Consider the following 27,305-nt stretch of genomic DNA (forward strand, 5'->3'; position numbering starts at 1 on the left):
GAGTGACCTTATTCACTTGGTTTCCACAGTGTAGTGGTTATTACATTCCCTGAACATGTGAAAGCTTCCCCTGTTTGAAACCGGGCAGAAACAGAAGGGTATTTTGGGGATTCCCTAGTGGCTCAAATGGTATAGAATCCACCTGCAATGCAGGAGACCCAGGTTCAATCCCTGGGTTGGTAAGATTCCCTGGAGAAGGAAATGGCAACCCACTCCAGTATTCTTGCCTGGAGAATTCTGTGAATAGAGGAGCCTGGTGAGGAACTTATTTACAGAACAGAAATAGAGTCACAGGTGTAGAAAACACACTTAGGGTTACCAGGGGTAAAGAACAAGGAGGAGGGAGAGATCAACTGGGAGATTGGGATTGATCAGTATACACTACACTATATAAAATCGATAGCTCATAGTGACCTATTGTATAGCATAGGAAACGCTTCTCAATACTTAGTAATGACTGGTATGGAAAAAGAATCTAAAAAAGAGTAGATATATGTATAGGTATAACTGATTCAGTTCACTGAACAGCAGAAACTAATGCATTTTAAATCAGCTATACGCCAATGAAAACTTTAAAAAAAATCTACGTGTCTGCTTTTAATTCAAATATGGCAATAGCATTAATTCTGGAGTGATTATAGACAGTGTCAGTTTATATTACTAATAATTACAGATGCATGAAAACAGTGGTACTTCATTGTAATTTTTATTTATTTTAAAAGCCCTGAGGTACTCAATAAAATCAGTTATGTCCCTACTTAATGATTATATACTCTAAAATATCTTTATCCATATACATGCACATATGAAAATTTTATGCTATTGAATTATCACTATTTTCCAACCAATGGATACAAATTTCCTTATAAATAGAAAACACAGATTTACTTTCATTTATATTTGTGTGGTGTGTGCCTCGTTGCTTCAGTTGTGTCTGACTCTTTGTGATCCCATGGTCTGTAGCCTACCAGGCTCTTCTGTCCGTGGGATTCTCCAGGCAAGAATACTGGAGTGAGTTGCCGTGTCCTCCAGGGGATCTTCCCAACCCAGGGATGGAACCTGTGTCTCTTATGTGTCCTGCATTAGCAGGCAGGTTCTTTACTACTAGTGCCACCTGGGAAGCCCTTATTTATATATAAATATGTAAAAAATGTGGACTTCCCTCATAGCTCAGTCGGTAAAGAGTCTGCTTGCAATGCAGGAGACCTGGGTTTAATTCCTGGGTTGGGAAGATCCCCTGGAGAAGGGAATGGCAACCCACTCCAATATTCTTGCCTGGAGAATCCCATGGACAGAGGAGCCTGGCAGGCTACAGTCCATGGAGTCAAAAGAGTTAGTCACGACTTAGAGACTAAAGCAACACCATGTCAAAAATAGGGCTTCCTTGGTGGCTCAGATGGTAAAGAATTCACCTGCGATGCAGGAAACCTGAGTTCCATCCCTGGGTCAAGACAATCCTCTGGAGAAGGGATTGGCTGCCTATTCTTCCCTGGAGAAATCCAGGGAAGAATTCTTCCCTGGAGAAATCCATGGACAGAGGAGCCAGACAATAGGTCACAAAGAGTCGGATATGACTGTGACTAACATGAACTATGTCAAAAATAAACCAGGTTGGTTCATGAAACAATTGCCTAAAAATTCACTCAGAGAAGTAAACTTGAAAGAAGTATTGCATTTCTTGAAAGAACTTGAAAGTTCTTGCATTTCCTTAAGTTTCCTGAAAGTAGGTGATGCAGTGTGAGAAACCAATCATTTTTATGTGACTGTAGTTTTAAGCAGAAGCATTCCTTGAAGTCATTATTATTACAGAGTACCTTCAAATGAAAAGAGTATAAATATTCTGTGTGCTCTTTTGTGGCAGGGAGGACTGTTACAGTCTCTTAATGGAAAGAAAGTAAAAGCTATTGTGACTCCACATTGGTAGGATTCGACGCCTCTGAGGTAAAAGCAGCTGGAGATGATTAATTCTTACAGAAGAGTTGATTTCCATGAAAATTTAAGAAAAATAAAGTAAAAAACACACATTTGAGTCAACAAGTTGTGGAAAGTTAGTGATGTTGAAGCATTGAATTTGGGATTTTTTTCCCAAATTGTAATAGCAGACCTTTTCTCTTTCAAGGAGTTTGTAATTGAATGACAGGGGGGCTATTTTGCAGGAAAATTTCCGGGGCTGGGTAAAGCATTTCAATTATATATTTGGCACAGGAAGAAAACATGTCAACCTGAACATAAAATACTAGAAGATTAATTTCTCAAAAGAACTAAATACACTCATGGATCTTATGTCTATTCTATTCAAATCATATTTGCTAGGAACCAGTGTCTAATATTTTTTTGCCTAAAATTGAATCCACAGAATTTGGGAAATTTTCTATCAATCCCATATTCAAACTTCAAACTGAGAAAATCAGATCCCAAAATGACTTATCTTCTTGCATAAGAATTTCTGGGCTCATGAAGTCAGGATGGGTTATTTTCCTAAAATGAATCTGATTGAATCTCTCAAAATCATTGCCATGAAAAAGTCACATCATGGGTCTTGTTGATTAATTTCCGTCACAAAGCTATTCCACTGACATTTTGATTTGGGTTACTTGGGCATGTACTGGTAGTATGGGGCCATGATTTCCTTTAATTTATTATGAAAGATATAACTATTAAAATAGTTTTGTCTATTAAGCTTAATTATATCAATATTTGTTTGAGTAATTTTTAAATAATCAAACAGAAACATGCAGGCTGTGGACTGAATTGTGTCCCCCACGTTCACACGTTGAAGCCCTATTTATTCCTCAGTGTGATGGTACTTGGAGATAAGGTGTTTGGAGGTAATTAGGTTTAGGTTAAGTCATAGAAAATCCCTGGTGGGCTGCAGGCCCTGGGGGCCTGGTGGGCTGCAGTCCATGGGGTCGCTAGAGTCCAACATGACTGAGCGACTTCACTTTCACTTTTCACTTTCATGCATTGGAGAAGGCAATGGCACCCCACTCCAGTACTCTTGCCTGGAAAACCCCATGGACAGAGGAGCCTGGTGGGCTGCAGTCCATGGGGTCGCTAAGAGTCAGGCACGACTGAGCAACTTCACTTTCACTTTTCACTTTCATACATTGGAGAAGGAAATGGCGACCCACTCCAGTGTTCTTGCCTGGAGAATCTCAGGGATGGGGGAGCCTGGTGGTTACCGTCTATGGGGTCGCACAGAGTCGGACATGACTGAAGTGACTTAGCAGTAGCAGTAAGTCATAGAGGTAGAGCCCTTATAATGAAATTAGTTCCCTTGTACAGGGAAACAGTATAGAGCTTGCTGAGCTCTCCCTCCCATGTGACACCCAGTGAGAAGGCTGTAATCTGCAAGCCAGCAAGAGAGTCCTCCCCAGAAACTAAGCATGCTGGTACCCTGATCTAAGACTTCCAGCCTCCAAAACTGTGAGAAAATCAATTCCTGTTGTTTAAGGCACCCAGCCTGTGGTATTTGTGATGATCCCCAGCTGACTAGGATACTGCGTCACATATTTGTAGCTTGATCCTCAGCACTTTTAGTCAGCTGCACACTTACTCTGCCTAATCTGCGTGTAGAAACCTCTCCCCGGTGTTGTACCTTTTGGAGATTTAACAACCTTAATGATGTTTTAATTGCCTCATTGGAAAAGAGTGTCTCTTCCTAATTATTGGCATTATTTAGTAAATAAAAGCTTTTTTAGTCAAGGAAATTGAACATCTTTTTCTCTGCCCCACTCATGTTTCCTCCTCTGTGGAAGCCTTAATTAATTATTTTGACCAGCTAAACTTTCCACTTCTTTTGAAATGCACCCTGAACAATTTTTTTAACATTAATTTTTTTTTATTCTATACAGTTTTAATTCTATACAATTTTACTTTCCATTTACAGTCCTCACAAAATATTGGCTATTTTCCTTGCTTTGCACAAAACAACTTGGAGCCTATCTTATACCCAGTAGTCTGTGCTTCCCGCCCCTTCATTTCCTCTCCCCTCTCCCCGCTAGTAACCACTAGTTTGTTCCCTGTATCTCTAAATCTTCTTTTCTGTTATGTTCACTAGTTTGTTGTAGTTTTAGATTTTATGTATAAGTGACATCATACAGTATTTATCTTTCTCTGTGTGAATTATTTCACTTAGAATAATACTCTTCAAGTCATCCTATGCTGCTGCATATGGCCAAATTTATGAATAGATGTGCTTTAACTTCTATCAGTAAATATATATCTTAATTCAACATTGTTTCATGTCATAAAAATATATTTTGGTTTATATTTATTTCTGGATCGAACTTGTCAGAAATAAAAGCCACTGGCCCAAACCCAAAGAATGGACTTGAAGACACCAGGTGCAGCAGGAAGCAGGGCTTCAATGATGGTCTTGCAAGATCCGGTGTCTGTGAGCAGGCACAGCCAGTGTCATTACAACAAGCAGTTTTGTCTCCTCGTGTGCAATTTCCTCCCCCAGTTCCTCACTGGCTGAGTACTGTGGAGTGAACAGTCCTCCCGGATGTGGCCTGCGTTTATTCCCTCCCTCCTTCTGGGCGGGCCCCTCCCTGAATCTTGTTTCCTCCTTTCCTGTGCACCTATCCTATTCTTATGTTTTGCATTCATCAATAGAATGAGTCTGCATGAAACCCTTCCTGTTCTTCTGTTTTGAACTCACCAATAGAATGAGTCCATGTGAAAATCCTAGGCATCCCACCCTCCCTTTGTTTGCCCAGACTTTCCGGTTTTGTAATCCTTACAAACACTGCATACATAAGTAAGCTGTTAAGCAAGTTTGGCTGGTAGTAATTTTTCCACTCAAAGCCAAAAACCCTTGAAAATGGACCATTTTTAAGTTTTTTTATTTCTTACAAATTCACTGCATCCTGCAGATCCTTCTATCTGTAGAAATAGATGCTATTTATCATGATAGTTTCTTTAGTTGATTTTCTTTAGCAAAACTTATGAATTTTTTCACATTAACTATTTATTGGGGCCACACTGTGTAAAGTAAGTGCTGTGCTAAGGTCTATAAAAGGGTAAATAACTTGCTTCCAACCTGGAACTTTGTTGGAAACAAAACAAAAACTATAGAAGAGTTGGGATAATTTCATCCATGTGAAATTAATCCACTTAGTAAAATATGTTGCTGCTGCTGCTAAGTCGCTTCAGTCCTTTCCAACTCTGTGCGACCCCATAGACGGCAGCCCACCAGGCTCTGCCGTCCCTGGGATTCTCCAGGCAAGAACACTGGAGTGGGTTGCCATTGCCTTCTCCATTGTGTGAAAGTGAAAAGTGAAAGTGAAGTCGCTCAGTCATGTCCAACTCGTAGCGACCCCATGGACTGCAGCCTACCAGGCTCCTCCATCCATGGGATTTTCTAGGCAAGAGTACTGGAGTGGCTTGACATTGCCTTCTCTGAATAAAATATGTTATAGAATCGTAAATAAGAACAGTAGTGTTCACTTAATAAGATCAAGGGAATATCATTATGGCGTTGAGATCTGAGGCAATTCTTGAAAGAGAATTTGGCTTGTAAGAGTGGAATTTCTCCAGAATTGAAAGAGACATATGTACCCCAATGTTCATTGCAGCACTGTTTACAATAACTAGGACATGGGAGCAACCTAGATGTCCATCAGCAGATGAATGGATAAGAAAGCTGTGGTACATATACACAATGGAATATTAGTCAGTTATTAAAAAGAATGAATTCGAATCAGTTCTAATGAGGTAGATGAAACTAGAGCCTATTAGACAGAGTGAAGTAAGTCAGAAAGAGAAACACCAATACAGTATACTAACTCATAATATGGAATTTAGAAAGATGGTAACAAAGATCCTATATGCAAGACAGCAAAAGAGACACAGATGTAAAGAACAGACTTTGGACTATGTGGGATAAGGCAAGGGTGGGATGATTTGAGAGTATAGCAGTGAAACATGTATATTACCATATGTGAAATAGATGACCAGTGTAAGCTGGATGCATGAAGCAGGGCACTCAAAGCCGGTGCTCTCAGACAACCTAGAGGGATGGGGTGAGAAGGAGGGTGGGAGGGAGGTTCAGAATGGGGGGGACACATGTGTACCCAGAGCCAATTCATGTCGATTTATGGCAAAAACTGCCTCAATATTATAAAGTAATTAGCCTCCAATTAAAATAAATTAATTTAAAAGAAAAAGAGTGGAGTTTCTATTTTTTAAAAAAAATAGAAATAAAAAAAGGAATTCATCAGAAATCCTTACCCACTTCAGATTGGTAAAACAATGTATTTTAAGTTCAGTACGTTTTCATAAAGTGAATTCTAGTTATGCACTTATCATTGCTTTTCACCTTTAAATTCAATTTGCTGTTTGTCAGAAAACAAGTTTTCTGAACGGATAGGAACTGCTGTGTCGAAAAAGAAAAGTTCAAAAGGTAGGGGGAAAGGAGGCTTACTGCTGCCAATGCAAGAAGAGACATCTGTTACCTGGCAGTAAAGAGGACTGGGAGGCGAGCTAGGGGGTCACAGCGAGAGGTCATTGCCCACGGAGGGAGATCCTGCCTCTCACCCAGAACACAAGGGAGTTCCTCCTGGAAGGAGCCCTTTAATATTAAAATTTGACCTTGACCAGAACACCTCATTTCATTTAGGACCATAATAGCACAACCACTTAAAATATACGAGTGAGATTTGAGGTTTTCTTTCAGATATGATTTAAGAACAAAAAGAAAAGCTAGATATTTAGATCATTCTGATCATCACTCCTTATGACACAAACAAATGAAGGAAAATAACTATTTACAATCCTAGCAGAAGCAAAACCATCGATCAGAATTTCTGATGGCTGGTAATGTGGACTCAACCAAATTAAAAGAGTTTATATATTCTCATATAACTGGAAAGTCCAGCGATCAATCTGGCTCTAAACACAGCTGGCACCATGAACCCACATGGTGGTGTCTGGACTCTGCCTGTTTCCATCTAGCAGCAGATTCTTTAACTGGTGGGCTAGAGAGCCACTGGCAGATCCTACCAGCTTGGCAAGCCCAGCAGAAAGAGTGTCCTCCAACAGTTTCATGAAAAACGAGGAGGTTTCTGATTGCCTCATCCCTTCACAGTCTAGGCAAGATGAAATACTCTGATGGCCAGGCTTGTCTTAAAGGCCCATTGCTATGGCTGAGGAAGGGTTCATCTTCTAATCTCACCCCTGGAAAAAGAAATTCACTTGCGGGAAGAGTAGAGGCAGTGGTAGGTAGGAAGGAGTGCTAGATAATATAAAATAGAGGTGTGTATCTCTCCATCTCCCAGGTAGCTTAGGTAGCCAAATCATCCTCTGAAATATCATAATAATCACATGCCCCAGATCTGGGGGAAAAGATGGCAATTTAGGACTTTCAGTGAAATTGGCAGGGGGTCAGTTTCTGGTTTAAGACAAAAGCAGTTTTTACCTTGAAAGAATATATAGTTTCTTTTAAAGTGCTTAGAATCTAGATTCTTCTAAAAATTATGTTAAATTACTACTCATGGTTTACTGATACTACACACATATGTATATCAATTAGAATATCTAGGATTATTTTGATAAAGATTGTTTTTGTGAATTGTCATATTTATCTTGCCCTCAAAATCCATTTTCATTCAGTTTATATATATAAGAAGAAGCATGATTTAGTTGTTACAGATCTCTGCATATGATACATAGACATTTTTTATTGTAGTATAGTTGATTTATTAATACAATGTTGTGTTAATTTCAGGTGTACGGCAAAGTGATTCAGTTATACATATACATATATTATTTCTTTTTCAGATTATTTTCTCATATAAGTCATCACAAAATATTGAGTAGGGTACCCAGTGCTATATAATAGGCTCTTATTGGTTATCCATTTTATATATATAGTATGTGTTTTCATCCCAGTCTTCTGATTTTCACTCCCTGCCACATTTCCCCTTTGATAACCATGTTTGTTATCAATATAGGATTTATACATATAGATATTCTTCAAACACTAGGATTAATAAAATATACAAGTTAAAAAATGTATAAATCTTCACTCTTCAACTGTATTTGCTTAAGGATATTTTCAATAGAGTTTCTCCAAAATTGTTACTTATGTGCATGTCTTCTGGAACACTTAAAAATATAGTAAAGGTCATTCTTGTAATTGGGATTTACATTCTTAATATAATTTTTAAATAACATTTTTTTCCTTGGATAATATATACTCCCCTTCTCTTCTTTGCTCTCTAATTTTTGAATAAAAAATTTAGTGTTAGAATTTTCCATAAACTGCATCTCACAATTAAATGTGAATTCATAATTAATGCTTTTATGAAATGGATATGCAATATTTTATTATACCGTTCTAGAGTGTAGGTGTCTTTCTTGAGCATCCTGGAAGAGAGTGCATTGCTATTGTCCCAGAGGAGTAATAATGGTCAAGTGTGCATGGCGGTTTCCTCATCTGATTAACAAGGCATGAGAAGTTAAGTGAGTTCTTTCAGAAGGCTTGTGATTTATTCTTCAATGCATAACCTGTCTGTAAAGCTGGTCTTTGGAACCACTACATAGACAGCCCCTAATTTTATTTTATAGAGCAGTTTCTTGGCCCTCCAGCCAGAGCCCCACTTCTTTTGAAGCTGATTCTGGCTATCTGGCAATCAAAGTAATTTGTATGAAATCAAAAGGAATGGAATGAAAAAGTAGTCATGGAAAATACTGTCATATACCCTCACTGCTCGGCTTCAATTGTGAGACACCAACTTTCAAGAAGCATCACCCATGTCAAATTACTCAGTAATATTTACCTCTCATTTTTTTCTGCCATATCAATAACTAGCTCTTGTCATCTTCAAAGTGCTTCTCAAACATTAAATAATCTCAGATTACACACTCTTTTCTTTGCATTTATCTTGACCAGCTGTCAGAGAAGGCAATTTATTTCCCCTCAATTTTATTCCTCTTGGCTGTGCATGTGTGTGGCGTCTGTAAATAAATGTGAATGGAAATTGAAAGGTACAAGCTAATGTGTTTCTATAACAAAGGCAACACATAATTTTCCTTAAACAAAATAACCTTCAGATTACTTTCAAATTGCTTATGGTTTTGTTGTTGGATACTCAGAATATGTTTCCATCACTTTTTAATCTTAATTCTTAAGTAGAATTTTTGAAGATGTGAAGATGAAAGACATAAAAAAGATTTTAAAAATTGCTTAGTGTTAACTTTATTTTGTATTTATTTAAAATATCGTACCATAGTTGTTTAGGCAGGACTGTAAGGTGAAATAAAATTTAGAATATACATTAAAAGCAGTTCTTTAAGCAATTAAAAGTCATATTTTAACTCTAAACTTGCATTCAGTTCAGTTCAGTTCAGTCGCTCAGTCGTGTCCGACTCTGTGCGACCCCATAGACAGCAGCCTACCAGGCTCCTCCGTCCCTGGGATTCTCCAGGCAAGAACACTGGAGTGGGTTGCCATTTCCTTCTCCAAGGCATGAAAGTGAAAAGTGAAAGTGAAGTCGCTCAGTCGTGTCCGACTCCTAGCAACGCCCTGGACTGCAGCCCACCAGGCTCCTCCGTCCTTGGGATTTTCCAGGCAAGAGTACTGGAGTGGGGTGCCATTGCCTTCTCCAAAACTTGCATTACTTCCTGAATTTATAGTGTCTCATTTTTTTTTTCTGATAAAAAAAGGAGAAAATATATAAATTCTTACTATATTAAAATTTTCTGTCTTTTAAAAATGTGACAAGGGTTCAACTAATTTTGTATCAAATTTCAGTAAGTTTATTCATTCAGTTTCAAGATACCAAGCAGCTGTGTACTACATTGTCTGCAGAAATACTCCCTAATACACAGTTCACTGAAGTGACTCTGAAGAGCAAAAGCAATTCTTCCCAGATTCTCTATACAGTTGTAGTAGAAAGCCTTCCGAGGTTAAAAATCCAGAGATTAGCAACATATTAGCTTTCAGGTGGGCCTCTCCTAAACACTCACAATTCACTTATTCTCCTGCAAATCATTATTCCAAAGATTTGATTCACTTGTAGCCCCACTTGAGTCTTAAATCGCATTTCAAAGCACTTCTATCATTCATCCATTTTCAGAACTGCCATTTAGAAGTGATGGGAATTTGGCACCAAAATCAATGAGAGGATATGATATGAGCTCTTTCCAATTTTTTCTTCTTTGAACACCATCTCAAGTACAGTCTGTGAAATCTGTTTTTTAAAGTTATTTTTCCATCTTGATATCATTTCAACTAAATTGAGTTCTCGAGCTTGAGATATGTATTCACATAGTTTTTCAGAGAAAGAAATTCATTGTTACTATTGTTAATTTATACCTAAAGTTGTTTTAAAACTTTAATTAAATGTTTTTACTGCTGATGTTTCTCATCAGCTTTTTACTCTTAAAAATATATGCCTAGATTCACCACTGTCATCTCAAAATAGTTGCACTAGTTACATCTGTTTATTACTGTTATTTAGTCGCTAAATCATGATCGACTATTTGTGGCTCCATGGACTGTAGCCTACCAGGCTCCTCTGTCCATGGGATTTCCCAGGCAAGAATCCTGGATGGCCCTTTCTTTCTCCAGGTGTTTGTTATTAATACCTACTAATATATGTATACACTTGAATGTGTTTGATTTTCTTTCCCCTAGTCAGTCTAGATTTTATGTCATTTATTTTATTTTTTTAATATATAGGGGAGGTAATTACCATTTTATTGGTAAAGAAACAAAAGGGTAAAACTTTATTAACTAGAATACTTAATTTTGCACGTGTTATTTTCATTTCTTCTGTCAATTAATTGTCTTATGAACTGGATTTATACTTTAAGTATCTGGTGTACACATCTGTTTGAGGGTTCAAACTTTATTTTTGTACTTTTAAAGAATTCAGTTACACTGATAATTTTTATACTATAACAAAAGTAACTATTTTTATTGATCATCTCTCTTAATTTTGTTAATGGGGTAAACAGTATCCATTAATATGAATCAATTAAAGTATGCATTCCTCTTTTCCTATATTACAAAAAATATATTGATTAGAAAAGACAGTGAGGGAATTATAACATTCTTTTTTTTTTTTCTGGTTCGTTGAAAATGTCTTAGCCTAATGTGTATGCTTATAAAGTGGAAATAAATGTCTGCATTTATTAGGAGTTAGGCCCTCAACCTTTGCTTCTAAGGTTAATCTTGTGCTTCTAGGCCTTCCATTTAATGACAGTAGTGGTTATAATCCTAGCTGTGGAAATGGTGGTCAATGTAATGATGATAATAATGAAGATTATTCTAAGAGTAATTCCATTTAGGTGAAATTTATTTTGTGAAAAATGTCAAAAAAAGTTTCTGGTTAGGAATGGAAAAAAAACTTAAAAAAAATTTTAATGTCAAAGAAGTTTGAAAATTTGCTTTTTTAAAAAAGAAATTGGGAATATAATTTAGAGATAAAATTGAAAATATTTACTTATGTATATTAAAATATTATTAATCAAAAAATTCACTTTCCTGATGTGTAATTCTTTAATTGTTGCAGACAATGTAGCTCATATTTAAAGGATATGAAATGTGTTGTTAAGTTGTGATGTTGGCAAAAATATTTGGATTGTTAGTGTTTTTTCTCCTTAGCACTTAGGCATTTACTTCACATATGTATAATTTCTGGTTGGCCTTCAATTGTTTTTAAATAAAACATGACGTATTTATTTCAAATTATCTCTATGTTTCCTCTTGAGATAAGTTTCTATGAGTAAAGATTATCGATATAATCATATATGCCTGCTCTCCACTGAGATGCAACTTTCTGGGCATGCAAAGGCAGCAACTTTACAGGAGAAACATGAGTTACAAAAGTTTTAAATATTTACATATAAAACTATCATTAAAAAGAAAAGGTAAACAGTTGAAGGAAAAAAATTGCAATATAAGGTTAAAGCAGTACTATCCTATAAGTGTGTATTTATTTATAAGCATGCATGTATACATGCATGCATACACATGCATATATGTATATGTACATTTGTTGTTGCTTTAATCGTGAAATCATGTCCCACTCTTTTTCGACCCCGTGGGCTAAAGCCACTCAGGCTCCTCTGTCCATTGGATTGTCCAGGCAAGAATACTAGAGGGAGTTGCCATGCTCTCCTCCAAGGGATCTTCCTGACTCAAGGGTTGAACCCATGTCTCCTGTGTTGAATTATTTACCACTGAATCACCAGGGAAACCTATATATGTACATATCAGATCAGATCAGATCAGTCGCTCAGTCGTGTCCCACTCTTTGCGACTCCATGAATCGCAGCACGCCAGGCCTCCCTGTCCATCACCAACTCCTGGAGTTCACTGAGACTCACGTCCATCGAGTCAGTGATGCCATCCATATATATAAAACAAAATACATATACATTATATATATGTACATATGAACACAATTTAATAAACCACCAAAAGGAACTTTCTAGAAAAATGAACAAAAAACTTTACAAGATAAGAAATATAAATGAAGAATAAACATATAAAAAGCTTATCTCTAATAATCAAAGAATTGCCAATGAAGTTGAATTATCCTACTATGTGATAACACATATTTTGAACACTGGTAATACCCAGAGTTGTCAAGGATAAGGAAACAGACTGCCTGCATATACAGTTTTCTAAAATAGACTTTCAAATATATGTATATATTCTCAAAAGATATAAAAGTAATTATTTTATTTGCCCAGAAATTCTATGTTTAGAAAATTCTCCTAATAGAAAAATCATTAATAAGTGCTGAGAAAACTTCTGCCATGTTCCAGGGTAGAGTGCTGTTTGACTAAATTATGCATAGCCACGGAATGACATGCCATGTAGCCACTTAAGTGGTGTTTTATGGAATACATACAGCAAGAAAACATGTTTATTATATATCGCCTGGTAAAAAAAATAACAGAGAGTATGATGATGACTTGTCAGGAACAAATAAAATCATGTTTATGTATTTATTTGCATATGCCAAAAAGTAGGTGTAATTAGAACAATATGTCAACAGTTGTTTTGAGGTGCTGAGAACACAAATAAATCAACTATTACTTAATAAAGAGTCTAAATAATTATCTATTTATGTATTTTGCTATTTTTTATAGTTTTGAATTTTCAGTCATAAATGTGTAGACTTTTAAAAGCAAATATAAAAAGGTTTTGGATATAATAAGATTTTTCCAACATTAATCTCTTAGATTTTCTGTGCCCCTTTCACAAATAAAAATGAATGACATCAATAGAGGGTCAGTTACGCTGTTAAACCAGGATATCCAAAAGGAATTTCATCCATTTGAACTATTTTATCCCTGATTTTGTTTCTCTCCCAGAGGAGATGTTTTGCTTGCATTTAGACCTGACGTATGAACCTAAGTAAGTGAAAAAGGTATTAAAAAGCAACTTGACCAGAAAAGCCATTGCCCTTGATGGTAGTGAATAAAGGCGGTGGTAAGGGAGATGTAAAAATGATTGAAGGCGATGCCAAGGTCTGTGGCCTGGGTGGCAGTATTTATGGAACTTAGGAGACTAGGAATGCCGATTATGAGGGCCTATGGGTATCAGAGTGCAGGGTAAATGCTGAGGAAGTGAAAATGCGGTAATGGACGGGGAGTTTGGCCCTACCACTAAGGAGGTGTACTCTGCCATAGAAAGTGCGGTAAAAGAGCTATATGTACTTATATAAGTCTGTGATTTGTGAGGGGTTTTTTTGTCATCAATATTTGATGTGAAATCCTAAACCGTAATTCTCCTTTCTCAAATGTTTGATTAGGAAATGCATCTACAACCACGACTGTGATAGACAGCAAGAATGGATCTGTGCCCAAGGCCTCTGGAAAAGTGCTGAAGAGGACAGTCACAGAGGACCTAGTGACGACATTCAGCTCCCCAGCAGCCTGGCTTCTGGTCATCGCTCTCATCATCACATGGTCAGCTGTGGCCGTTGTTATGTTTGACTTAGTGGATTACAAAAACTTATCAGGTAAGGTCCATGAAGTTTGGCTCTTACATGAAAAGAAGTGGTGTTTTCTCCAGCTCTAGCTTTGTTTCTCTTTGCCCCGCAAATAAAGCGTCCTACTACAAACATGCTTGAAGGCCACTGAGGGCTAGTTCCCATCTTCACCTTTCCTTCTTCTCTTTGTCTGTTTTCCTTATAGATTTCAAATGCAGCCTTATTTGAAGAGCTGAGTAAAAGCTGAATGCTATAGTCCCATGAGGTTAATGATCCCAAAGCATGGTGGTGGTGGATATTTGGTTTGGGAATAGGGATTTTATCAACCAATAATAAAGGATAATTTGTAGATCTTATACTTGATTAGTACTCCTTTATAAAGGAATAAAGTGTAAGGGGTAACATAAAACTAAACCAAACGAAATAAAGCACTTTTGGATAAATGGAAAATTGTGTAAGTCCCCTCACCATCTGGTTCCAAGCTTTCTTCCCAGATATTCTCTTTGCTCCTCCCATTGAATGAATAGCCAGTCACTCAGTCATGTAGGACTCATTGTGACCCCATGGACAAGCAAAAGTAGTGGAGTGGGTTGCCATGCCCTCCTCCAGGGGATCTTCCCAACCAGGGATTGTACCCACATCTCCTATGTCTTCTGCATTGGCAGGTGAATTGTTTACTAATGAGCCACCTGAGAAGCCCTTGCTCCTCCCACTGGAACCCCCTATTTTGAGTTTTCTAATTATTTGTAATGAGATACTATGACCAACCATGTGTTTTTATAATTTGAAGTGAGATAGGTATAGCACAGAGCTTCCCAGGTGGTGCTAATAGTAAAGTACCCACCTGCCAATGTAGGAGACATGGGTTCAGTCCCTGGGTTGGGAAGATCCTCTGGAGGAATGCATGGCAACCTACTCTAGTACTCTCGCCTGGAGAATCCCATGGACAGAGGCACCTGGCTGGCTATAGTCATAGGATCGCATAGAGTCAGACACAATTAAAGTGACTTAGCACATACACCTGCAGGAAGATCACAAGTAATGAAATTTAGATTTTCACTGTGGCCTATTCAATGTCTGAGTATGTTGTTCATCTCTTTGTTCAAGGTCTTTTTGTATTTTTTAAATTATATTTGTTTATTTCCACATCTGCCATGCTCTATTGACTGAGTTCCTTGAGGGAAGGAATAAGTCAGGTGCTCTGTAAGTATTAAATGAATAGATGAATGAGTTTATGCTTATGTCTTTGTATCATAAGCAAAAACATTTCATCAACCTCTTAATGTGCTCATTCATATTTGCACTGAGCACCACCCAACCCACCTGTTCTTTCTGTAGTAGGAGTGGATTCAGTAGAGCACAGAAACTGTTATGTTGCATTCTATACAGTAAGAGATCCTCTATTTCTCATTATGGTATTTTGCTTATTCAACAGTTATTATCATCAAGTATCTACTATATGTGCCAAGAAATGGCTAAGTTAAAAGAAATGCTAGTAGGAGTAAGGGGAAGTCATAAAAATGTATGGTTGGGTTTATTGACATGGAGGTGTGACTGAGTTGACTGCCCCCATACCATTGTGCTGGGCTAAAGTGAGCATGAGCATCATACAACAGACAGACAAATCCCACGATGTCAACCAGAGCAAAAGGGCTGTTTATATAGAGCCATGAGCATCTGCTTTAAATAGGCAGTTGTTTTGATACTGTGTGTAAGGCAGCCTCTTAAAAGAATATACTGTTAAAAATGTGAATAATATAAAATATGACCTAGAATTTTAAGTGAAAATCAGTTGGTTACATTCCTCTAGGAGATTTCATTTCCCTTGAGCCTAATTGAATGTGATATTTCATCCATTCTTTATAAGAATTTCATTCATTCAAATTTTAGAACCAAATATGGTCATAAAATATAGTTCTTCAATTTTTATAGTAGATGTATTTTAGAATTGCATGTAAATCTAATATTTGTAAAGTTACTATTTTAATAAGTGTACTAAAGAAATTACTGTTGAGTTTGTCTTTAATTATTTGATAAAATGAGCAGCTACATATAATTAGACTTTCAGGTTAGATTATTTGAATGCAAGACACACTTACAGTCCACAGTAGAGCTTCCTTGGACTACTGTAATGAGAAACTATGGATAATGCCTCTGTTACTGGTATCACATTTGATTGGCAAAAAATAACCTCTGTATTCCTACTACTTCATTTCTTCTTTCAGGAAGTGCTTATTAAGTACATCTTTGTGAAGACTCTTCCTCCAGTTCTCTATATTTATTAATGACCTAACCATCTCTCCATTCCCTGCAAAAAGAAACCTCCAAGTCATCTTTTACATCTTCTGGGCACCTGATCAATTACCATACTGTGTGCCAGCCAGCCTTCGTACCCCTCATAAATTTGCTTCCTCCTCGTATGACCACGGTCTCCATTACGACACTTTAGACCTTGATTGTCGTTCAAGGGTGCTAGTGCACTTTCTTCTTGCCTGCCTCATCCAGTCTCTCCCTTTTAACATTGCCCTTAAGGTATCTTCATAAAACATAAGTTTCATCACGTATTTTTGCCAAGTACAGCTCCCCTGGCATGAAATTCAAGTCCTTGGCTCGGCCCTTTATGTTCATCTTGTGATTCCGCTCGTGTGCCCTGTGCTACCTCCCACTGCTCTCACCTGTTTTCTTTCCCTAGGAGCACATACACTCTCACTGCTCCCCGCCTCCGCTCGTGCATGGTCCAATATAGCAGAAAGTGTACGAAAGAGGCCACGAATGTTTACTCTGGTACTGGATTTTTCCTCTCTATTATTAATAAATCCAGATCTTGGAACTTTCTAGCTGTTGTGAGAAAAGTTGCTTGGAATTTCTTTGCTTCCGTTTCATCATTTAAACAGTGGGGATAATATTAGTACCCATGCAATAAGATTATTAAGGAAATCATATAAATGAATTTATTTGTGGAGTGTTCAGAACAGAACCTGGTTTATCACAAAGTACTGTATACATTTTAATACCACTAGTGAGAGATTCATTCCTCTTTTCTTGAAGGATGGATTCAGCCCTTTTTTGCTAAATGTTTCCAGATTTCCTAGGAAACACTCGCTGTGCCATGCTTTCCTTTTCTTAGTCCCTTATGGGCACCAGTATTATCAGCAGCTATCACACTGTATTATTAGTATCTGTTTACTTGTCCATCTCATTCAGAAACTTAAACTTATTCAAGGAAGAAACTCTCTTATTCCTCTCTGTACATGAGTATCTGTCATGTAGCATATGTTTTGCTGTATATTGCTTAAAGGAATGAATAATGCTGATATTTTGATTTTGAAATAATTCCGTAATAATGAAGAAACAAATATTTATCATAAAAATTTTATTTCACCCAGCTTCTGAGCAACTTAAAAAATTAATAAGTAATTTAATTTTTAAGTAATTTTAATTACAAAATTATATGTGTGTTAGTCACTCAGTCATATTGCCACCCCATGGACTATAGCCCACCAGGCTCCTCTGTCGGTGGAATTTTCTAGGCAAGAATACTGGAGTGGGTTGCCATTTTCTTCTTCAAATTTTGGGACTTCCCTATAGCTCAGATGGTAAAGAATCTGCCTGCAATGCAGAAGACCTGGGTTCAATCCCTGGGTCGGGAAAATACCCTGGAGAAGGAAATGGCAACCCACTCTAGTATTCTTGCCTGGAGAACCCATGGACAGAGGAGCCTAGTGGGCTACAAATTTAACAAAATTAGAATAAGAAAATTAAATATGTTTATAAGATGAAATGATACTTTTCATATTTTGTAATAGTCATCTACGGCTGCATAGTAAATTACCTTAAAAGTAAGAGGTTTAAAGAATAATAAATAACTATCGCTTTACACAGTGTCTGTGGGTCAGGAATTTGGGGATGGCTTAGGTGGGTGGTTCTGGTATAGGGTATATCTTGAGGTTGCCATGAAAACACTGGCTGGGGTCGCAGACATCTGAAAATTATTCTGGGGTTGCGGAGTCATTGGCAAGATGTCTCACTCACTTGGCTGTCAAGTTAATGCCGGTTTGTCCTCAGAACATAGCACCTGGTGTCTCTAGACTGAGTGATCCAAGAAAGAGCAAGACAGAAGTCACAATGCCCTTTATAGCCTACACTTGCAAATGACACACTGCCATTTCTGTAAAATCCTTTTGGTCACACAGTTCATCCCTACTCAGTGTTGGAAGAGACTGCACAGTGGTATGAGTGCCCATAGGCAAAAATCACTGGGGCCAATGTGGTGGTTGGCTACCACGTATTATATTGTCAGAAAGTTATATTGCCAAGTTATGTATTTTTGGATGAATACTTAAATCTAAAGAAGTAGCATTCAATTCTCTTACTTGAAAAAGAGAGACAGGTGCAAAGAGAAAGTTGGTGTATTGGAATGGCTGGTATCATGGGGCCATATCTAGGAAAATAAATATTCTCTAATGAATTTGATATCTTAAAAATCTCAAAACTAAAATTCTCAATGAGATATATATATATAATTCTTCAAATAAGAAATTCAAATACTTTTTGCTAATTAAAATTTGAATAATTTCTAGAACCAAAAGAGTATAAGTTCAAGGACATTGTATAATTACAGCATAAAACTTCTAACTCATATTAACCACTGGTTGGATAGTATACATACACTTATATTAAAATTCTGATTTATTTTCTCCATTTATTATGTTTTCAACCTCTCTTTAATGTTGTTTTTACAACAACAACATTTTTGCAGAAAAAACATTCACTTCATTGAGAGTTTCAAATGTAAATGATTCTCTTATGTTTCTAATGCTATTTTTAATTGGTGCCTTTCAAACATTTACTAGGGATAAATATTATTACTATGATGGGGCTTCAGTACTGCATAGTAGTCTTTGAAATATGTATTGTTAATGTTTAAAAACAAGGTTGGTGGTAGAAGAAAGCATATCAGAAATAGTTCTGAAGACCAGGCAGGTTTACTGTCCTTGGGCTCTGGCACTTGAGAAAAGTAGATAAGCAACTCCATATATTAAAAAATGTTTACAGAGAAATTAAAATCTGTTTTCATAAGCAAGTACTGGATTGGGAAGAATGATTCTCATCTGGACAATCTTCTCAATTCGCTATTTTCTGAATTTGATTTGGTTGATCTGTATATAATCTACTTGTGAAGCACTAGTAGAAGTAACTTTTAATATGTGCTTAATTCAAAAGACTGGGTTCACTTATATCTCTATAGCCTACAAGTTAGCATTACTAGGTGGTTACCTTTTCTTGTCTGTAAACTAGGGATGACACCTGGATTCCTGGTCTGAAAAATTTGTGACTTTGCTTCATCTTTTCAAACAGGACAAATTTTAGGGCACCAAAATCAGATACTAGATAAGAGATTTCACCTACCCTTCATTTCTTACTAAATGCAATGTCAAAATACTATTCCAGTAATACTCTTGTCTACTTTGATCAGAGTAGAGTCACTATCAGATCAGATCAGATCAGATCAGTCGCTCAGTCATGTCCGACTCTTTGCGACCCCATGAATCATAGCACGCCAGGCCTCCCTGTCCATCACCAACTCCCGGAGTTCACTCAGACTCACGTCCATCGAGTCAGTGATGCCATCCAGCCATCTCATCTTCTGTCATCCCCTTCTCCTCTTGCCCTCAATCCCTCCCAGCATCAGAGTCTTTTCCAATGAGTCAACTCTTCACATGAGGTGGCCAAAGTACTGGAGTTTCAGCTTTAGCATCATTCCTTCCAAAGAAATCCCAGGGCTGATCTCCTTCAGAATGGACTGGTTGGATCTCCTTGCAGTCCAAGGGATTCTCAAGAGTCTTCTCCAACACCACAGTTCAAAAGCATCAATTCTTCGGTGCTCGGCCTTCTTCACAGTCCAACTCTCACATCCATACATGACCACAGGAAAAACCATAGCCTTGACTAGACGGACCTTTGTTGGCAAGGTAATGTCTCTGCTTTTGAATATGCTATCTAGGTTGGTCATAACTTTCCTTCCAAGGAGTAAGCGTCTTTTAATTTCATGGCTGCAGTCAGCATCTGCAGTGATTTTGGAGCCCAGAAAAATAAAGTCTGACACTGTTTCCACTGTTTCCCCATCTATTTCCCATGAAGTGATGGGACCAGATGCCATGATCTTCATTTTCTGACTGTTGAGCTTTAAGGCAAATTTTTCACTCTCCACTTTCACTTTCATCAAGAGGCTTTTTAGTTCCTCTTCACTTTCTGCCATAAGGGTGGTGTCATCTGCATATCTGAGGTGATTGATATTTCTCCCTGCAATCTTGATACCAGCTTATGTTTCTTCCAGTCCAGCGTTTCTCATGATGTACTCTGCATAGGAGTTAAATAAACAGGGTGACAATATACAGCCTTGACGAACTCCTTTTCCTATTTGGAACCAGTCTGTTGTTCCATGTCCAGTTCTAACTGTTGCTTCCTGACCTGCATATGGATTTCTCAAGAGGCAGGTCAGGTGGTCTGGTATGCCCATGTCTTTCAGAATTTTCCACAGTCTGTTGTGATCCACACAGTCAAAGGCTTTGGCATAGTCAATAAAGCAGAAATAGATGTTTTTCTGGAACTCTCTTGCTTTTTCCATGATCCAGCGGATGTTGACAATTTGATCTCTGGTTCCTTTGCCTTTTCTAAAACCAGCTTGAACATCAGGAAGTTCACGGTTCACATATTGCTGAAGCCTGGCTTGGAGAATTTTGAGCATTACTTTACTAGCATGTGAGATGAGTGCCATTGTGCGGTAGTTTGAGCATTCTTTGGCATTGCCTTTCTTTGGGATTGGAATGAAAACTGACCTTTTCCAGTCCTGTGGCCACTGCTGAGTTTTCCAAATTTGCTGGCATATTGAATGCAGCACTTTCACAGCATCATCTCTCAGGATTTGGAATAGCTCAACTGGAATTCCATCACCTCCACTAGCTTTGTTCGTAGTGATGCTTTCTAAGGCCCACTTGACTTCACATTCTAGGATGTCTGGCTCTAGGTGAGTGATCACACCATCATGATTATGTGGGTCATGAAGATCTTTTATGTACAGTTCTGTGTATTCTTGCCACCTGTTCTTAATATCTCTGCTTCTGTTAGGTCCATACCATTTGTATCCTTTATTGGGCCCATCTTTGCATGAAATGTTCCTTTGGTATCTCTGATTTTCTTGAAGAGACCCCCAGTCTTTCCCATTCTGTTGTTTTCCTCTATTTCTTTGCATTGATCGCTGAGGAAGGCTTTCTTATCTCTTCTTGCTATTCTTTGGAATTCTGCATTCAGATGCTTATATCTTTCCTTTTCTCCTTTGTTTTTCACTTCTCTTCTTTTCACAGCTATTTGTAAGGCCTCTCCAGACAGCCATTTTGCTTTTTTGCATTTCTTTTCCATGGGGATGGTCTTGATCCCTGTCTCCTGTACAATGTCACGAACCTCCGTCCATAGTTCATCAGGCACTCTATCTATCAGATCTAGGCCCTTAAATCTATTTCTCACTTCCACTGTATAATCATAAGGGATTTTATTTAGGTCATACCTGGATGGTCTAGTTGTTTTCCCTACTTTCTTCAATTTAAGTCTGAATTTGGCAATAAGGAGTTCATGATCTGAGCCACAGTCAGCTCCTGGTCTTGTTTTTGCTGACTGTATAGAGCTTCTCCATCTTTGGCTGCAAAGAATATATCAATCTGATTTCAGTGTTGACCATCTATAAGTAATGTAAAATAGGGAATTTATTTTTTATGACTTGGACATTCTTGGAAGCTGATTAAGCAGTCTAGATGAGGCTGTTGTAATTCATCTGGTACAGGGTCAGAAGTCGACAGAGTTGAAGACAGGGTAGAAGAGAAACATAACTTTTTCTTTTCTCTTTCTAAATTCTTGGCTAGGGCCCCTCTAGCAAAAGACAAATTAACAAGAGAAAGGCATTCAGATTTATTTAATATAAGTTTTATGTGACATAGGAGCCCTTCATAAGGAAATGAAGACCTTAAGAGGCAGTTAGACTTGAGCATTTTAGTGGTTGCTTTGATGAAAAGTGGTAAAAAAATGTGACAGGACCAAAAAGGGTCTGAGCTAACTATAGCGAGCTGGAGGACACAGTGAGGCCTGTTCATTCAGATTCCTCTGGACTTTTGGGGACAAGGACATTACTTTCCTCTGGGCATAGTGGGTGCCCTCTCACAGAAGCGTTTATGACCTGCTTCAGAGGAAGATCAGAAAATTCTTGCACATGCTCTTTCTCTAATTCTTCCAGCTTGGTATGCTATGGAGCCACAGGTTGGGGTAGCATATCCTGAACTCCTTCACTGAAAAGGACAGATGGAAATAGAAAGGGGAGACTAAGAACGAATGGAACCCTCGTTTGATTCTTACCACTTCTAATTACGATGATGTGGGTGAGCTTCAATATAAGCTGGTGCCTTCCATCTTGGGAACACACGAGCCTTACACCAGGGTTTCGAGATGCTGAAGGAGCAAATCCAGTGGGAACTCAAAGAGATGCAGTCCGCTGCTATCACGGATCAAGATCAGCCTGTATGTTTGTCGTAATGTGCATTGCATGAGAGGTGACAAAGCCTGCTCTACACCAACCTTCAGAGAATAAACAGTGGTTGTTACTTCTGTTTTGTCTTCCACAGCTCCTATAAATTTCTCTCACACACAACAGTTACCTGGAACATTCATATAAGGGAATCCTGGGAAACATAGTTCTAGTTAGAGATTAGAGAGCACACGAAGCCACACCATAGGATGACTGTATCATCCAAAACAGGACACCTGCGAGAGTGGAATGGAGATCACAAGGCTGCTAGAGGCCTTGCCCCCAAGCTTCTGTAGACTCAGCCAGGAGGTCCTTCCAGAAAACAGAGGGGTGTCCTGATAATTTAATGACTCAGTATCAGAATTTGTGGTCTTTGTTGATACTCCTTATAGACTTCTTTGTCTTATTACAGATACAACTTTCTCTCTAAACAATAAATGCAAGCAAGTAGTATTGCTAAAGAAATGACTACAAACCTAGAGGCCTTTGTGGATGTTAATGATCTTCCTCTAGGTCAGAATGTACAGGAATAAATTGTAGTGATTTGTGGCTTTTCTTAATTTAAGAACAAGGGTCATAATTTATTAGCATCTTCATCCATAAGAAGGGAAAATCATTATGTGGCTATATCCGGGGGGTCTTAAAGCACATAAAGTAATTTTTTGCAGGCATTCCACAAAATATTTCAAAACAATTTTGAAAAAATAGAGAAGATAATCTATGTAAAACATACCTGCTTGGCACATAGGAAGCACTCATTAAATGTAACTTGAATTTGAATCTTATTACCAGGAAGTAAGATCAGTAATCTGAGAAGAGAGCCAGCCAGAATATGATGGTAAGAAGCATCAATTTCTTATGAAAGTCTTGCAGACATCTCCTGATGTGCCTTTTAAATAGATTTTCTAATGAGGTGTGCCATTTATCTACTGCTCTTGAAAATTAATTTCCCTGATTTTTCTTCCCCTGGCACTTAGCCCAGTAACACAGGTGCACTGCTTGTCAGGGTATGAGTTTAGATGAGCAAAATGACTGAGGGAAGACCCAAAGTCAATCAAAATGTTTAAATTTAACATTTAATAGTTATGTATACATGTATATGTGTGTCTGTGTGTGTGTGTATAGAAATGACTGTGTGACTGTATATATATGAATTTGTTATTACATTTCAGGAGACTTGGAAAACTGGAACACTAAATGCAACATTTTAAGACTATCAGTTCTCCTGTGTACTGAGTTTTCAAGAATAGTTGACATTTTGTGTGCTTCTTATTCTGATTCAAGTCTTATCTCCAACCCCACATTTTCTGTTCAGTGTCCCAGGCTTATTTAGTCCTCTTGGTCACCATATCTAAAAGGATACATTTCATTACTTAATTCCAATCTGCTCTTAAACACCTTAAGGAGATAGCAGTTTTTGTAGTCCAGTTGTTCCCAGATCCTAATCAAGTTTTGTTGATTCTTCATGAAATGAAGAAAAAAGATAAAGAAGAATTTATCCACTTTAAAGATGCGTCCTTATTTCTATTACTTATACATTTTTGGTCTGAAAATTTTATTTTGAAATGATGATAATGGCAGATACTGTTTCTGTTACAGTTTTTTAAATGACATTTTCTTACAAAATAAAAAGTTAGCAATTCGATGTTGGGCTCCAGGTTTTTGCTGGTGGCAGTTTTCAAGGTCAAAAACCCCCAAATTTGATACCAATGCTCTATTCCATTCATTTGAACCTTGGCAAATGATAGTTTATATTTATAAATGCATCTAGTTGGATACAATTATAAATCATATCAAATGATAATACCCACTTTTCAATGGTCCAACTATTAAATATCTTTTCGTGCTGCACTTGGATTCGCTTCCTTAGAGAAACCTTTTCTGAACTTTGAATGTAAATCAAGGTACTCTATCCTAATTCCCCATTATATCATTTACTCTTTACCCACAGCACTTATTACAAGTTGTATGTATCTTTGATTGTGTGTGATTATTTATTTAATATCTCTCTTCTCCACTGATCTGTTAGTTTTGCAAGGAAAGTGACTGTTTTATCTACTTGATTTTTCTAGTACTTAGAAGTGTTTAGCACTGTGAGCTCAATAAACATCTGAATGAATGCTAAGATGAAAGCATGAATATATAAGTAAATAAATAAAGGAAAATGTGGTAGCATTTTTTACACTCTGAATGCTGAGTAATGAGCATAGTTGTTCCTTATGATGACTTTGAAAGTGTTAGGATTCACTTTTTAAACTTCTGTCTCCCTGATTGAAACTTAAGCATCTCAAAGAAAAGATTGTCTCATTTATCTTACTATTCTTGTTAGCCTGCTGACTGCCTGCCACATACTGTTTGGTACAATTTGTATGAGCTTAACAGGAGTTATTTGCTAAGCATACATAGCAAGCAAACAAGCAAAAACACAAGACAGCAATAATAAAAGAACACATGGACCTCAAGCCCCGAGTGAAGTAGTGGAGTGCAGGCTCTGGATTGCAGCCCTCACTCCGGTTAGTAGCTGTGTAACCATGGAAACATGACTTTCTGTGCCTCAGTTCCATTCTCTGTAGGCAGTGATAGTATCTGCTTCATGTGGTTCCGTGAACACTGAATGAGGTAATATATACAAGACACTTGGAATTTTGAATGGCACATAGTAATTGTTAGATAAATTGTAGTTAGTATTATTTTAATTTATTCTTCATGACTTTAAGGCTATTCAGTGTTTCAGAAAGATGAATAGGCATATTTCAAAAAGATGGATTGACTACATGCTTTCCAATTTTAAATATCATTTGAATATACATAGATTTTCCCAGTTATACAATAGAAATACAATGATTAAAGTATTCTATTTTATTTTCACACCGAGGGAATGTTCCAGCCTTTCTGAAATAGTTTGTTATTTTTGTATGATATATAGTAAGTACATAATTCATGACCCTACATGCTACATTGTAATGTGGTGAAAATAACTTTAAAATGATTTCTGTGGCTAACATAGTGATAGAATAGCTAAAGAGAATATATAATATAATCAAGAGTTTCTCAAACCAAATCTTAACTTGATGAAATACATGTTTATTAAATAATTAGTCAGAATATGCTAATTGCTATATTAACCTCAAATTTAATATCTTTCTTCTTCACTGGTCTGCTAAGTTTATAACATACTGATCCAAGTAAGTCATCTAACTGGAGTACTATGATATTTTAACTCTTCTTCTGCTACCAGAAAATTAATTCTATAGCTTGGGAAAAAAAAAAATCTGTAGAAATCTACTAATATAAATCTACAGAAAACTTGCTTTCTCATTCCTTATTAATTCATGTAACATTGGGATTGTATTTATATTTCAGCTATAATATACTTTTCTAAGAGGAGGAAAGTTAATTTTTTCAATTGATGTAATAACATCCACACCATGCTTATTAATAAAAGTATAATAAGACTCTTAAATTTTTCTATAGATGCTTGATAAGAATAAAAAACAACAGCCAAAAGTTGTTTGTGACTTTTATTTCAGGATATAAAATGCCCTTGGATATAAAATGACATGGATCTAGCTCCAGCTAGCTGGAAATATTCCAGGCTTAAACATCTGCAACGCAATTTTGCCAGCAAAAAAATTGGTTGATTGGGGTCATATTGAGAAAGAAAGGTGAAATGTACATTTATTTGCATTAATGCTTCTTACTGCCTCAAAAAGTAACAGTTGAGGTACAGTGAAGGACAACTTAGAAACATACTATGAAACTGTTTAACACCGACATAATCACACGATTTAAACTAAAGTTGCTTGTTTTTAATGTTATTAAGTTTCCACACAAGTGTACATTTTTAAAATATTAAAGTTGGTTAATAGTGAAGATGAGTGTGGGAAAATTTCAATTGCAAAAATGTTAAAAATCAGAAGGAAAATGCACACGCCTCCGATGTTGAATGGCAAGAATTGGAGCCTCTGACTATTCAGATGTAGATTAGAAGAAGTCACAGTCATTTCCTCAGGCAGTCAATAAAGCAATGCACTCACTAAGTCAGTCAGCTCAGTCATTCAGTCCTGTGGGACTCTTTGCAACCCCATAGACTGCAGCATGCCAAGCCTCCTTGTCCATCACCAACTCGCAGAGCTTACTCAAACTCATGTCCATCGAATCCGTGATGCCATCCAACCATCTCATCCTCTGTTGCCCCCTTCTCCTCCTGACTTGAGTCTTTCCCAGCATCAGGGTCTTTTCAAATGAGTCAGTTCTTTGCATCAGATGGCCAAAAGTATTGGAGTTTCAGCTTTAGCATCAGTCCTTCCATTGAATATTCAGGACTGATTTCCTTGAGGATAGACTGGTTGGATCTCCTTGCAGTCCAAGGGACTCTCAAGAGTCTTCTTCAGCACCACAGTTCAAAGGAATCATTTCTTCAGCACTCAGCTTTCTTTGTAGTCCAATTCTCACATCCATACACGACTACAGGAAAAAAACCATAGCTTTAACTAGATGGACCTTTTTCAGCAAAGTAATGTCTCTGCTTTCTAATATGCTGTCTATGTTGGTCATAGCTTTTCTTCCAAGGAGCAGGTGTCTTAATTTCATGGCTGCAGTCACCATCTGCAGTGATTTTGGAGCCCAAGAAAATAAAGTCTGTTACTGTTTCCATTGTTTCCCCATCTGTTTGCTATGAAGTGATGGAACTGGATGTCTTAATATTAGTTTTCTGAACATTGAGTTTTAAGGCAACTTTTTCACTCTCCTCTTTCACTTTCATCAAGAGGCTCTTT

General features: G+C 37.3%; 1 protein-coding gene across 50 annotated transcripts in view; it reads left to right on the plus strand.

Moving 5' to 3' along the window:
* TRDN (triadin) overlaps nucleotides 1-27,305 on the plus strand; it is a 415,136-nt gene that overhangs the window by 41,809 nt on the left and 346,022 nt on the right. For all 50 annotated transcript variants that reach the window (XM_061427426.1, XM_061427397.1, XM_061427384.1 and 47 more), the window contains exon 2: nucleotides 13,776-13,985. In XM_061427426.1, the coding sequence (XP_061283410.1) occupies nucleotides 13,776-13,985 (210 nt within the window). The remainder of the gene's footprint in view (nucleotides 1-13,775; nucleotides 13,986-27,305) is intronic.

The sequence above is a fragment of the Bos javanicus genome, chromosome 9 (assembly GCF_032452875.1).
Source record: "Bos javanicus breed banteng chromosome 9, ARS-OSU_banteng_1.0, whole genome shotgun sequence".
Lineage (NCBI taxonomy): Eukaryota > Metazoa > Chordata > Mammalia > Artiodactyla > Bovidae > Bos > Bos javanicus.